Source organism: Simochromis diagramma, unplaced genomic scaffold (assembly GCF_900408965.1).
Source record: "Simochromis diagramma unplaced genomic scaffold, fSimDia1.1 OVJJ01000822.1, whole genome shotgun sequence".
NCBI classification, from domain to species: Eukaryota; Metazoa; Chordata; class Actinopteri; order Cichliformes; family Cichlidae; genus Simochromis; species Simochromis diagramma.
In genome coordinates this window covers 1,513,457-1,528,274 of record NW_024387520.1, presented here as the reverse complement: position 1 = coordinate 1,528,274, position 14,818 = coordinate 1,513,457, and the positions used below count along the sequence as shown (strand labels likewise).

The following is a 14,818-nucleotide window of genomic DNA, read 5'->3' as shown; positions in this document are numbered from 1 at the left end:
AGGTGGGCAACGACGTCAGGGGTGAGGTATACACCCTGATGGTAATTTGGACTCCGTGATTGTGCCCACCCCCAAGATCCTATATGTATGTGTAATGAGAGTGTGAATAATGTGAATGTCTAAGTTGTGGGATAAAATTGAGGCAGAGGCAGCCAGAAGGGGACAGAGGGGGGGGTAGCCTCCTCTGCACCCTGGTGACATACCCCTACTCCAAGGCCCTGCATGTGTGGGTGGTTGTGGAGGAGCGGGAAGAGGGAGGCAGCTGGAGATGGGGAGGGAAGGAAGGGAGGGGCAGGTAACCCCTCCCTGGGGCCAGCTCCCCCGCTGACCCCAGTAGGCACTCCCACCCTCCGCGACCCGCCAGGGAAAGGGGGCCCAGGCCCATCAGACCGGGGCCCAGTGCAGTAGCGCCCCCCGGCTCCACAGAGCCCTGGACAGTCCACCCAACCCCACCACAGAGAAAACTGCACCCACCCCACCATCCATTCATCTTCCAGACTACATGAGACAATAGACGCCCAGGCTGAGATCTTCCTCCACCTCTCCTGTGTCTCCCCCTCCTGCAGAGAGTTCCTGAGGAGAGGAAAGCTCCTGCAAGGTGTGACAATCTCCCCCACCAGTTGAAGAGCCCCCCAGGCGGCTCGACGCACCGGCGGCACCCCGCGCCAGGGATGGGCCCCCATGCACCCACCCGCCCACAACCCCGGCGACACACAAACCAGGACCCAAGGCCCCGAGGCCCGGCCCGGGCCCCAGCCCAGAGACGGAGCACCCCCAGAACCTCACGCCCATCCCGGACCCACCCAGGGGCAGCCAGGCTACCAGGTCAGTAACCCACGTCCGTCAGCACAGACCCTCCCCTAGCCCCGCTGCACGCAGCCACGAGGAAACAGTCACCCGAGAGCCAAAAGAGCCCCACCCGGACATGACCGCTACCCCCGGGTTGAGCCCCCCAAGGAAGATGCCTCCGGGGAACCCCCCGACGCCCTAAGCCTGTCCCTACCGCCACACCAATCACAACAGTGAAGGCGGGACCAAACTATGACCCCCCACCCCCACTAGGTGATGAAGCTGATCAAAGGAGCCCAGAGCAATTGATCTGATGTGGTGGCAGAGGCTGTATCAAGACTAATGTAATCTAATAGATAATTTCTATATTGGTTAGAATTAAGATTGTTTTTATTTTTCCAGTTCATGAGGACAGTTTTCTTGGCTATGCATAGGGCAGTGAAAACCATATGGGCTATATTCTTTTCTGAAGTAACATTATCTAAGCTGCCTAACAAACACACTAAGGGGGAAGTTGGAATGTTACATTTCAGACACTTTGATAAGTCTTCACATATCTCGCGCGAGAAATCTCAATTCCAATGAAGTCAGAAATGAAAGGTGTAATCTTTTAATTATCAATAATGGCACAGTGTAATATGTCAAATGTCGTTCATTTCAGGTTTTATTTGTCAAATTTTAATTCCTTTCAAGGGTTACATATTTTTTTCCATTACAGTACATCCTGATATGTAAAACCGTAGACTTAACAGTGTTTCTAAGTCTATAACTGTCTTAGCACAAATGTTAAGGACATCTCCAAGCAATGAAAAAGTATTGTGATCATGCAGTTTTTGTTAAAAACATAACCATCCTCATTGAACTTTTCATGTTTTATTTTTTATTTTACAACAGCAAATCGCATTGGATTTAATTACAATCTTCTAACACTGACCTTCAAAATAAATGCTTTATTAGGTCCGTTTGAAACCACTACAATTTTGAGGCATTATCGGCACCAAATGCTCATTTTAACAGGAAACTTGTGAAATGTTATTCACCCATCCATAGGCTGATACAATATGGCCATTTATCTTAACCCACCATTTTTTTCTCATTTATTTTCAGAGATGTTGAGCCGTCGTGTACATTCATTCAGAATAATCCCAGGGCATTCAACAAAATTAAATGGTTGTTTTAAATAAACAATATTACATTTCATTTTATTCTGAGACTTAGCTTATCATATATTGCTAGTAACAATGGATTATTGTATGGAGGACAAAATCAGGAAATTGCACATTAGTTAAAATCAAATCATTAATAATAGAAAACACTAAGAATAAGCAATACTGAATGGAAAGAAATACTGACTAAATATTATAGGTGAATTTACAAAACTAAAGAGTTAAACAAATGATGAAGAGCATTAACAAAACATAAATTAATGAAATAAAATTGCATTTCTTATGAGTGGTTCTGATAATAAGGCCGTGTAGACATGCGAGTGGTGTTTGACACTCTTGGTCATTGTACATTTAGGTAGGACCTTACTTGACAGACATATGTTTTAGGTTATTTGCCTGCTCTCTACACAAGTCACATCACATTGTCACTTTACCTCCCAAAACAACTGGCAAGAGCAACACATTATTGTTGATTATCACTGAGATTTAAGCAGCAAACAAAAACAGAACAGTAAAGTTCTCACATGAAGAAAATGCAACATTTATCCTATAAAATTAAGGTATTTTTACTGCTAATTACATCATTTTAATGGCTCTTTCATTTATTGATTCTTCTGTTGTTATTTATTAAACATATTACATGACAGACATGGAGAAGCATGTTTATAGTTGATAACATTAATGATGATTTGATTTAGAATTTGTAGTGATAGGACTCTCAAGTAGACTGATAGCTAATGCCATTCGTTTAAAAAATATATATACACACACACACACACACACACACACACACACACACACACACATACATACATATATATATATATATATATATATATACAGGGAGTGCAGAATTTTTAGGCAAATGAGTATTTTGTCCACATCATCCTCTTCATGCATGTTGCACTCCCTGTATATGAGAGAACGAGGGAGAGATACTCACATACTTTTTAACATCAGGACTGATTTTGTCCTCCACAGATAGTAAAGTAGTTGCATATTTTCACATATATTTCAGTCCTTAGTGGGGAATCAGTCACTTAGGAGTGAAATGTTTTGACTTTTTCAGATGAACATCAAAGACTTCATTTACTTCAAACCAACTGATACTCCTTCCATGTTTTCAAAATGCTCAGAAGTTTCTCAGGGATGGAAATAAATATTTCTTATCAATCCATCAATGTGCTTTAGAACGTCATTGTGAACTTCATAGTTACGTCAAGTGCTCCATTAGAACAAGCTGACATCTGAGAGTAAGAACAATTAAACGGACTCATAGTGGAGAATACTAAGCCTCGGCTGCATGTAGTAAACTGATTCAGTATTTGTAGAGCATAACTTTTTTTTCTCAAGCTCTCATGATGTACATCACAGTGCACAATCATGTACAATTCAAACAGGCAAAGAGACAGGAAATATGATACGTCATTAACCTCCCATTCTATCAGCCATGCAGTACTTCTTAATACAGTGTTTCAGATTTAAATTGGCCCCTGGTGCTCACACACTCAGTTACCAGTTAATTATATCTCGGACATGGCCCCACAACTTGGTAATCCACAGGTTCACCCCAAGCTCTGTTAAGTACTGAATCTCAGGCATTAACATCTTGCGACACAGCTTCCGATGTGCTTTGTCTATATTCTTTTTTAAATTATAGCCCATGATAGACTTCTCTCCGATTGGCTGCCAGGGCTGCATGTCTGTCTCTTGGATGCTGCCAGCTTCTACAGCATGGCCACCCTCAATGCAGATAGATGTCATCTCTTTGTTCCTCTTCTTGAGCTCTGCCACATCCGCAGCCATACGCTTCCGCCCGTACGCATCTACTTTCTTCCAGAAAGTTTGATTAAAATGCTGGTATAGCTTCCAATCAATAGCATTCCACTCAAGGGCTCTAGCTCTCAGCTCAGGAGTAAATTTAGACACAGTGGATCCCTTACGGATATTGAGCTTAAAGAAGAGCAAATCATCCATCTCCCAGCAGAGGGCATCCTTTAGCAGGATGAGTGATTCCTCAAAGTGTTCCACTAACATGACCAGCTGAAAACGGTCACTGATGAATTTGATTCCTTCTTCCACTCGCGGATCAGTCACATCCAGAGAGTTGTCCAGTCCAAAGTCAAAAAACAGCAGATTCTTGAGGTAGTAAGAGTTGAAACTCTCTGGATCAAAGTACTTGTGGGGATCACGTAGGAACTCAGTAAGCTTGTCATCACCTGGTATCTTCCAAGTAAAAGGCACCAGGCGGCCAAAGTAGTGGAAGGAGGATTCAAAAAGCTCTGCAGGGTCTCGCAGAATGGTGATGTAGGATGTGTCCACAGGCAGCAACTTGGACACTTCAGGTGCATTGAAGCGCATGTGATTACAGATAATATTGAAACACATTCCCGGTCTGTAGTCTTTAACCTGGGAGCGCTGGAAAAGAGATGGGTAGAAGAAGTCATTTCTGCTCTCAGGAAAAGCAAATTTGAGCTGGTGTTTCTCTCCAAATCGGAAAAGGATGTTAAGGAAGGTGCTGCTGGCTGTTTTGTGGGTCTTCATGAACATGATATCAACTTTAGGAGCACAGGTGTAGGCAGTGTCTGAATTGTTGATGGTTGGTTTGGGGTGGGACTGTGTTGGACGGTGGGCGCAGGAATAAGGCACAGGAACCCTACATAGATAAAAAGGAGAACAAACTATAAAGACATATGGAGTTTTGTGGAAATTGTCTCTAAATATGATGTGACACAAAATAAACAAAAGCATCAACCCATCGCACTTGAGAAACTAGAAAGAAAATATTTGTTTTTAAAAACAACTTCAGTTTTGCATTTTTTAAATACTTAAATAATTGAATGTGAAATATATTCCTTGCAGACAAATGCAAATTTTACATGAGGGTTTCTACAGAACACATCCACACCATCTTACTCAGGCAGACTGAAGTGGACCTGTGGCGTGGAGAGGCAGTAAACAAGGATCATGCAGCTTGTCAGGAATGTACCCAGGACCAGGCTTTTGCACATGGACCTCCATTGGATTCTTTGCTTGCCAGTCATGGTCCAGCAGAAGAACAGCTCACCTGAAATGCAGAACAAATCTCTTCTTCATCCTCATAATATGAGGTCTGTAAGATGAAATGGGGCCTGATTATTCAAAATCTTGTAGGATCATTCGATTCTGGATTTGACAAGGAGCCAATCAAGAGAATCCAGTAAAGGAGAAATATGCTCTCTCTTTCTAAACCCGGTCAATACTCCTGCTGCAGCATTTTGGATCAACTGAAGGCTTTTCAGGGAGTTTTTAAGACACCCTAATAATAATTAATTACAATTAAAATTGCAATTAAAATAATGACAGTAGTCTATAGTAATAATCAACTTGTTTCTCATCACCACAGGACAGGATATTTTTAATTTGAGAGATATTGTGCAAATGGGAGAAAGCGTCTACATATTTGTTTAATATGCACATTGAGCTACATATTCTGTTCAAAAACAACTCCAAGATTCCTCACAGCGTTACTGGAGACCAAGGTAATGCCATCCAGAGTAAGCATCTAGTTAGACAACATCTAACCATCTATATAAGAGTTTTTGCACATTGTACAATACAGCATCATGGATAGATAAAGTTGGGTATCATCTGCATAGCAGTGAAAATGTATGCTATGTCTTCTATTGATACTGCCTAAGGGAAGCATGCATAAACAGAACTGGAACTAACACAAAACCCTGTGGAACTCCATAATTAGCCTTAGTGTGTAAGAGGACTCTAAATTTACATCAAAAAAGTGGAGTCTGTTAGCTAGATATGATTCAAACCACTGCAGTGCAGGGCCTTTAATGCCTATGGCATGCACTAATCACTGTAAAAAATATTTTTGGTCAACAGTAATGACAACATGCTCTGATTGCTGTAATAAAATATTATGATCAACAGTATCTAATGTTGCTCTGAGATCCAGCATGATAAGTCCACTATCGGAGGCCATAGGAAGATCATTTGGAACTTTCACTAATGCTGTTTCAGTACTGTGGTGAGCTGGAGTTAACCCAGAAAGATCAACTGGAGAAAAAGACTCTAGATAAATATCAATGGTATTGAACGAAGCTGTACACAATGTAATGTTTTTAAAATGGTCATGAGTATTTTTTTCTCTAATGGATAAATTTTTAGGCAGCACAATAGCAGGGTGGTTAGCCCTGTTGCCTCACAGTGAGAAGGTCCTGGGTTCCACCATCTTCTGCCTTTCTGTGTGGAGTTTGCATGTTCTCCCCGTGTCTGTGTGAGTTACCTCAGGGTACTTTCCCATAGATTTGAATGTGAATGCAAATGGTTGTCTGTCTCTTTGTGTTAACCCTGCAACAAACACCTCTCATCCTACGGGAGCTGGGACAGGCTCCAGCACCCCTGTGACCCTGAATTTGCCAAGTGAAAGAATGGATGGATGGATTTTATTTGTAAAGAAATTCATGAAGTTGTTAAGATTAAAAGAATGCTTGACTCAACAGAGCTCTGACTTTTTGTCAGCCTGGCCACAATGATGAAGAGAAACCTAGAGTTCTTATTTTCTTCTATCAGTGAAGACGAGTAAGATGTTCTAGCTTTGTGGAGGGCTTTTGAGCAACAAACTACTTTCCAGGCTAAATCATGATCTTCTAAATTAGCGAGACAACATTTACTCTCCAGCTTACAACTTATCTGTTTTAAGGTGTGCATTTGAGAGTTACACGAGGGAGTCAAATATTTCCTAATTTGAGATTCTCTTTTCAGAGGTTCTACAGTATCCAGATTCAAATGCATTGAAGATGTAAAATCATTAACAAGATAATCAATTCTGTGGGATTAAAGTTCAGGTACCTGCTCTGCACTCTGCTGGCACAAGGCACTGGAGAAGATAAAACTGGGGGAATTATATCTTTAAAGTTAGTTACAGCCAGTGTTGGTCAAGTTACTTGAAAAAAGTAATCAGTAACGAATTACTGATTACTTACCCCAAAAAGTAATCCCATTACTTTACTGATTACTTATTTTCAAAAGTAATCAATTACTTAGTTACTTTTTAAAAACACGATTTACAACCTGAATAGGTAATAAAGCGATAGATCTTTCAGCCCAATTCTACTTTTTCTACATAATCCATCATACAAAATGTAATCAAATGTAAAAGTCCCTTTTTAAAACTTTTATTAGTTTTAATCTTTTAACTTTATGCATCAAGCAAAAATTTGATTATATGCAACATTCTCTGACTGGAAGAAATTTGTTTAATATTCAAACCTATTTTCTGCACATTCCAGCACATAAAATAATTTTTTTTGTGTGTGTTTACACTCAGTCTTTCAAATAGATTCAAGTAAAACACAGCAGAAAATAAATAAAGTCAAAGACTAGCGGTCCTGTTGCTCTATTTTCACCTGTAAAGCAGGAGTTAGGTAGGCGGAGGTTTACCCTGGTGCAGGTGTGCCGCAGCTGTCAGTGGAAGAATCCGCAAATTTCTCTGTGAATTTCCCATTACCTCGCAGCGCACTCGGTGCTTGCTTGGATGTTTAGGGGTTTTTTTCGCTGTAAAAATAAGTTTTCTTCCCACGCACAACGGAGACTAATGTTTTTGTCACTTTTTATGGAATCAAACTTAAAGTAAGGTCAGTACTTCCACGTAGAGGTCTGCGCGGGAATGTTTTTTTAGTCCCGCTCCCGCCCGCTCCCGCAAGGTTTTGTACCGCACCCGACCGCTCCCGCTGTATATTCAGTCTTTGTTCACCCGCTGCCCGCTTAGAATAATTTTCTACCCGACCCGACCGTTCCCGCTAAATTTAGATCTGGTTTCCAAAATCTCACATTTAAATGGGGTACCACCAAAAAATAGAGATAACAGATAAAACTGCAGGTTGTGCAATGATTGTATTTATTTTTCTTAAACAAGATGCATTTATCTGTCAACATGCAACATTTATCTTTTAACATGGAAAACGTGTTGCAAAAATATGGGATGGGACATGAGTGCCGCCTTAAACCTGAGGTTCCAGTCTTGTGACTGCAAAAGGGTAAAACTTTGAGGCATTTATCGCATTGTACAAAGGGTAATTTTTTTCCATTTGCGTCTATGACGCATGAAAAAGACTCCCATACATCAGACTTGCCTGATGTGGGTTTCCTTAAAGTAAACTGACCGTTGTCTAATCCCAGCTGAACGTCCTTCAAGGAAATTGCATCTTCAGTTTGCTCTGCCATGTTGGTAAAGCGCGCTCTGATGCAGGTGATGCGCGCACAGAGTCACAGACTGTGCAAGTAAAATGCACGTGCAAAAAGCACTGATCCATGCGCTCAGTGCGTGTAACAGGCGTGAGCACTGGCTGTACCAGTGCTCAATTAGAATGAGGAAATCACAGATATGCTGTTCCGAAAAAATGTCGGGCACGCTATATTTTCAGACCGCGCGCTCCCGTTCAAATTACACCAGAGTTACCGACCGCTACCGCATTTTATTTGGAAATTTATTCCCGCGCCGCAAGAAATCTGGTCGGGTCCCGCGGCTCCCGCGGGAATGCAGACCTCTACTTCCACGCTTTAAACGCTGCACGCTCATACTCTCTCCCGCACTCGATATGTGATCCATTGTTGATCTGCACACAGCTGTTGTCACAAACGTTGCACTTGCTTATGTCACTGTCATGAGACATTCTCGCAAAAAATCACGGTTTTAGTAACGCAGCGTTCCTACGGGAAAGTAACGGTAATCTACCGTTTTTGCAATAGTAATCCCTGACTTTACTCGTTACTTGAAAAAAGTAATCGGATTACAGTAACGCGTTACTGCCCATCTCTGGTTACAGCACCTTCAAAAAGACATGTACTGTAATGAAATGTATTCCCCAATTCTGTGTGATCCTTTATTGTAAATTTAAATGTTGGAAAATATCCGACAATAGAGGGTTTTGGGGAAATATTGTTAAATGTTCCGTTTCTGTAGAATAAGTTAGAAGAAGACCTAGAGTGTGGTTAAAGTGGTGGATGGGTTCTTTTACATTTTGAGAGAAGGTAGTCAGAGGTTAAGTTTAAAAATGCCATCCAGAGGCTTTCGTTTTCAGTATCTACATGTATGTTAAAATCACTCACAATAAATATTTTATTTGAGCACTAAATCAGATAAAAAGCCTGAGTAATCAGATGGAAACCCTGAGTAAGGCTCAGGTGGATGATAGATAACAACAAATAAAAAGTTATTATACAGTTAGTATAACTCAGGGGTGCTGATTCATTTAAACTAACATAATCATCCTGCTGTAACCAGGTTTCTGTAGGGAGTTAGAACATGCATTAATCTCACACCTCACTGTTTTACTCTTTGGTACAGTTGTATGTGATATATTGGTCCTCCTGTGATTTTTTTTTTTTATGTTTAATTTGTTTTTTTGGGGGGGGGGTCTTGGGGGGGGGGGGTTGGTGGTCGGGGACCAGACACAGTCTCTAAGGGGATGGGGATTTGGGGGTATAGCAGGAAGAAAGAAGCTGCAGAGAGAAATGTAAGCCTGCAACTTTGCTTCCTGGTCTCAACTCTGGATAGTCATGTTTTGGGGAGTTTAATCAATTTGGCCAGATTCATAAAAATGAGAGCTGGTTTATCCAAAGTGGGATGTGTGTCATCTGTCTTAACAAGACCAGGTTTGCCCTAGAAAGTTTCCCAGTTATCTGTAAAACATACATAATTATTTTTGACACCACTCAGACAGAAGGCAAATTAAGAAAAACATGCAGCTAAACACGTCACTACTGGTGCGAATGGGGACCAGAGAAAGCTGCAGAGTTCGATATTCTTTTGGCAAAGTTACACACTGATTTAATATTAATTTTAGTGACCTTCGATTGACTTAACCAAGTGTCTTTACTGTTGATGTGAATTATAATTTTACAAATTTATGTTTATCTTTAGCCAGGAGTTTTAGGGTTCCCTCAGTGTTGCCTGCTCTGGACCCTGTAAGACAATTATCTATGGTTGCTGGTTTTTCTAGCTTCACGTCTCAAAACAGAATCACCAAGCAGAGTTTGTTCCTCAGCGGGTGTGTCGCTGACAGAGCATAACAAGAACACTTGAAATGATTGATTTAGATAGTTTCTTGGTTATTTAATTGTAATTTGATTACAGGGATTATAATCTTTGTTCGGTTGTGTGTGCAGAAGTGCACACAAAAGCAAAGTGAAAAGAAAAATGCACCACAAAGGCAGGTGAAAGTTGCATTTGTCATTTAGGAAAGGAAGCACTGAATGCGTAGCTTTAACGGTGGTTTTGGTACATGTATTGCTCAGTGGGAACACTCTGACAGAGGGCAGGAACAACAGCTATTTTGGTTTAAAAAAAAAATTAAAGAAGCTCACTAATAGCAGGTTTACAAACCAGTAATTTTACATGGATAGCAGTGCTATAGTGTGGCCTATAATTTAAGGTGCTAAAGAATATGAACCCACAGGGAAAGGTTACACTTACATAGTAAACCTTGGCTGTCTAGTTTATTTAGACAGTTTCACTGAGATTAAGATCTCTTTTTCAACAGAGACCTGTCGAAGAGCAGGTAGGTACAGATCAATAAGTACAATCTTTCAAAATGCTCCAATGAAGTCAGTGAATGTAGTTTCACAATTTGGTCCAGCTTGTTCAAATACATAAGCAGCAAAGTATTTCCACCTTTTCCAAGTTGAGTGTGAATAAGCGGTAACATAGTACATACTGTATATAATGTAAGTGTATCTAATGAATATTTTAAACAGAAAGAATTTGAACTGTATGAGGAATGACAAAATAACATATTTGTTTCTCAGCTTCCTGTGAAATAAATAATGCATCAACACGGAAAGTGATATTGCATTCCCACCTGCAGACTGCGGTAAGGCGAGCCATCTGCTCACTCAGCTACATAAGTAACGAGTTGAAACTCACCACCTGGAATTTGTAACATTATCTGAACCAGTGTGAACCCAATGCATATACATTCTTTTAATTAAAAATTAACCACAGCTTAGCAAAACATAGTATTCTTTGGTATCAACTTGTCAACCACTAGTGGAATAAGATCGCTTAGAGAGAAAATTACCAAATTAAACTACCCCTTTCCACCCCCAGTCCTCAAAAGGTTTTGTACAGTTTTGTAGTTTAGTCAAATGGTTCCTAATCTGGGGTGGGGCCTCTGCAAAGTGCCTCAAGCAGTGTTGGGTGTAACGCGTTACTGTAATTAAATTACTCTACTTTTTCAGTGGAAAAGTAACTGATTACTGTTCATATTTAGGTATTTTAATTACAGTTACTTACAATGTACTTGCGTTACATTGTAAAATAATTAAACTCGCTGAATATCATTATTTAATTTCAATAATTTATCTTCTAAAGGTAAAAGTAAACTCTGCCGCGTTAACATCGCTGTAGTGCAGGTTCAAGTCATTTCGCGCCAGTTTGCTGCATAGTCGTATTCTAAAGCGGAAGATGTCGGACTCGGCTGGAGCTTGTGGCTCTTTTATGAAATGGACATATTCCCGTCTCTTCACTTTTCTGAAACAAGCAGACAAGAATATTACAGTAATATGTAAAAACTATCGGCTGCTGTTAATAGCGCCTGACACGAGAGTATAGACGAACACTTCTGAGTGATCCTTGTTCATCATCCATGGATAACACCACGGCAACTCCTGCTAAGCAGGCAAAACTTGATTTTACTTCAGCAGCACAGAAAGTGTCTGAAGGTGAGCTTAAAATATAATTACAGGCTACATTGTGGAAGAGATGCTACCGCTGCGTACTGTAGAGTCTCCGTCTTTAAAAAAAATTTATTATTTAAAGAGTTTCATTTCTATTGTTTGTCCACTCAAGGTTTATAGGAATTTTAAGAAGTATTTAGTTAAATTACTTATTGAGTAATTAAGTTACTTTTCAGACACAGTAATTAGATAAGTATTTTAAATACAATATTGATTAAGTAATTAGTAATTAATTACTTTTTTAAAGTAACTTACCCAACACTGGTCTCAAGATATGTGAGTGAGCACAAAATTAATAAAGAGTGTGAGTGTGTGTGTGTGGGGGGGAACTTTTCAGACTTATAGTGAAAGAGAGCAGGAGAAGAATTAGAAATATAGAAGTACAAGGACTTACAAGAAGTACATGTACTTTTGGTAACAGTTGCGTATATGAATTATACAGAGCTGACCTCCTTACGGACAGAAGCATTCCAGAATGTTTGGAGCTCTCCAACTGGAGAGATTCTCGAATGTTTCGGAGTTGTAGGAGTGTTATGGCCTGGCCTGTAAATGTTCCAGTCAGTGACACAGGGGGGCATTTTGCCAGCATAGGACAGCTCTGTGTTGTGACAGAACTAAATTGCCTGTTATGTGCTGCTGTTGCTTCATAGACATGTCATCACTGTGCAACTCTGTTTCAGTTGCTGTTTACATTCTTGGATTACTGGTTCCTCTACCATCACGGCGTCAATTAAACACCATCCCACACAATAATTTCATGTCTTCATGAAGTAACAGCATACACAAAAGTTGCTAAAAATTATATTTTTATGTATAATGTAGAAAGATAAACCTATTACAGTGACCATTCTAATAACAGCTTTAAATTAGGTTTCCATTAGAAAATGATCATCTGCGTCCCCTCCTTTTCTGATCAAAGCAGAACTCCTTAAATATTTTTTCTTTTAGTCATTATTGTAAGTCACACATGGCAGTGTGCGTTTGTCTGTGCTGAACTGAATCTGACAGTGTTTTTGCTCCTTTAGAGAATCTTGACTGTTAAGTACGTCATTGCTTCTTGGTATCCACTATGTCAAGTATTCATCTCTTTTTTTGGACTGAGGCCAGCTTTCGAATGAGGTTTAGAGCAGATCTAGTAAAAAGTCCATGCAGAGAAAAGTAACTGTTTGAAGTTGGGAATAGATTGTTCGCCTGCAAAGGTGCAGTGAAAACATTTCCCACAATAATATCAAAACACCAGCCTGGATAAATAAAAACTCAGTTGTGAGGGTAACGTTTAGATTTTCACTAAAGCTTGATTTATCAAAAATGCATCCCTGGGTAGGATCAACATTAGCATTACTTCACTTACTTTCCTGAATGTTTCCTCATCTATCATGGCTCTTAAGCTTTGCATAGCTGGACTACAAAGTTTGTTTTTTCTCTCTCCCCCATTTATATGAGAAGGAATTGAAAAGACAGAACACAACATTGTTTTAAGAGTAAACATTAAGGGTAACAATTACTAGATTTAGTTGAATCGCTGCATTTCGTGCAAAAACACTGGACAAAAGGTGTTGGAAAAGTACAACATGCTTAGAATTGAGATTTACTAAAAGATTATTGTGAAAAGAGCGGAGAAGAAATTCTTACCCTTATGCGCAAGTCCAAAGACAAACTGGTGGTAATGGTAATTTATTGACAATCATTTAGTCCGCCCAGTTCCCAAAAAGTGAATACAAGTTCATCTCCCTCTAACGGCTGTCCTTGTATCTTGATTGTGACAAAAACATGCCGCTATTGACCCAGCACGGTCCTGCTGTCCTATCACATGTCCTGTGCAGCGCAGCTCATTCATCTGATTGCTGTTCCTCTTCTCTTCTTTCTCCCCCTGCCTCTGTACGCACACCTGATGCTTTCAAGCAGCCAGCTGCCTCCTCCCTCAACTTTTGATTCCAAAACTGATCACGCTGAACAAAGCACTGCAGGGAAGCTCATCAAGCCACCTGTGACGTCAGTAATTGTGTCAAGGGACAAGCACTTGCTAGGAAGCGTAAAAGAGGAGGGGTGAGAGGGAGGGAGGTTGAACTGGTGAGGGAGGAGTGAGACTGTACAGTGCCTATTCAGTGTCTACATACAAAAGACCATTGAGTGTAGACACTGGAGTCTGAGCTGCAAGCTGATAGGAGGGGTAGAAAACAGCATAAGAGAAACAAATGTAGAAATCCAGAGCACAAAGACCGAGTGTACTAGTTGATCAAGGCTGCCGAGTATGTGTTGTTAAATTTTACACCACAGATCAGATATTTGATATTTATTTCACAACAAACCTGCACACAAGTTTTTCCAGCTTGTATTTACAAAGGATTGATCTTTTAAATCTCCCTTATCTTTATCTGCAATTCATTAACTAAAGGCTATCGATATTTTAACTCTACATACAAGTTATACCACACGATACCTTCTGATGTGAAACTGCCATCCCAGGCAACCATTTTAGCAGAAAGTGAACATTACTGGAGCGACAAGTCTATCTGGCTTTGTGTACAGATGTTGCAATACGCTGTCAAGACACCGGCCAAAAAAAAACTAAATAAAAAACAAAACCACACTACACATGAACTCCATCTTCCTCTAAACTGATTTCTCGGTTCTTGGAAGGCAGACTTGATCTGTGCTGGTCAACCCACATTCATCAAGCTCAGGCACAACACCGTTTTTGTTCAGCGGGGAGTGGTTCTGCCTGTAGGCAAACAGAGTGCCAGGCTGAGACTTGAACTGGGTGGGCTTGTGAGGAATGTAGATTTGGGTCCTAGGCAAGGGATGAGAGGCTTCAGCGAGTGTGAAACTGTGTGAGGAAACCAAGGAGCGGAGGGGTATGATGGGTGTAGCCTTTGCCCTCTGAGATGGTGCTTTGGTCTTGTGGTTCTTCGTCATTACCACCCACTACTTAAGTGTTAACCAATCAGCAAAGAGGTTCAACCGACAGCAGCAGCATGACCTGAGCCTCTGCAGATGTGAAATCTTAAGCCTTGCGTTACAGATTATATTCTGACCTTTTGCCATCTTGTCTGATCCATGCACAGCTTTGAAAAGAGACAGCTGCCCTAAAGCTACAGCCTCAAGGATAAATAATCATTTTTCAATAT

At 40.5% G+C, this 14,818-nt stretch overlaps 1 protein-coding gene across 1 annotated transcript; it reads right to left on the bottom strand.

The window, feature by feature from the left end:
* Positions 1-1,435: 1,435 nt before the first annotated feature.
* On the bottom strand, positions 1,436-14,700 carry gal3st1a (galactose-3-O-sulfotransferase 1a). The gene is made up of 3 exons (XM_040019030.1): positions 13,323-14,700; positions 4,872-5,022; positions 1,436-4,611 (listed from the first exon to the last, which is right to left on the bottom strand). Exons 2-3 carry the CDS (start codon positions 4,997-4,999, stop codon positions 3,468-3,470), a joined length of 1,272 nt encoding a protein of 423 aa, XP_039874964.1. The 5' UTR covers positions 5,000-5,022; positions 13,323-14,700; the 3' UTR covers positions 1,436-3,467.
* Positions 14,701-14,818: the final 118 nt, after the last annotated feature.

Bases quoted from the DNA above. Each gene is read 5' to 3' on its own strand.
- gal3st1a (XM_040019030.1), bottom strand. From the start codon at position 4,999: ATGACTGGCAAGCAAAGAATCCAATGGAGGTCCATGTGCAAAAGCCTG. The intron at 4,612-4,871 runs GTAAGATGGTGT...TTATCTATGTAG, and splicing joins GTCCACTTCAGTCTGCCTGA to GGTTCCTGTGCCTTATTCCT.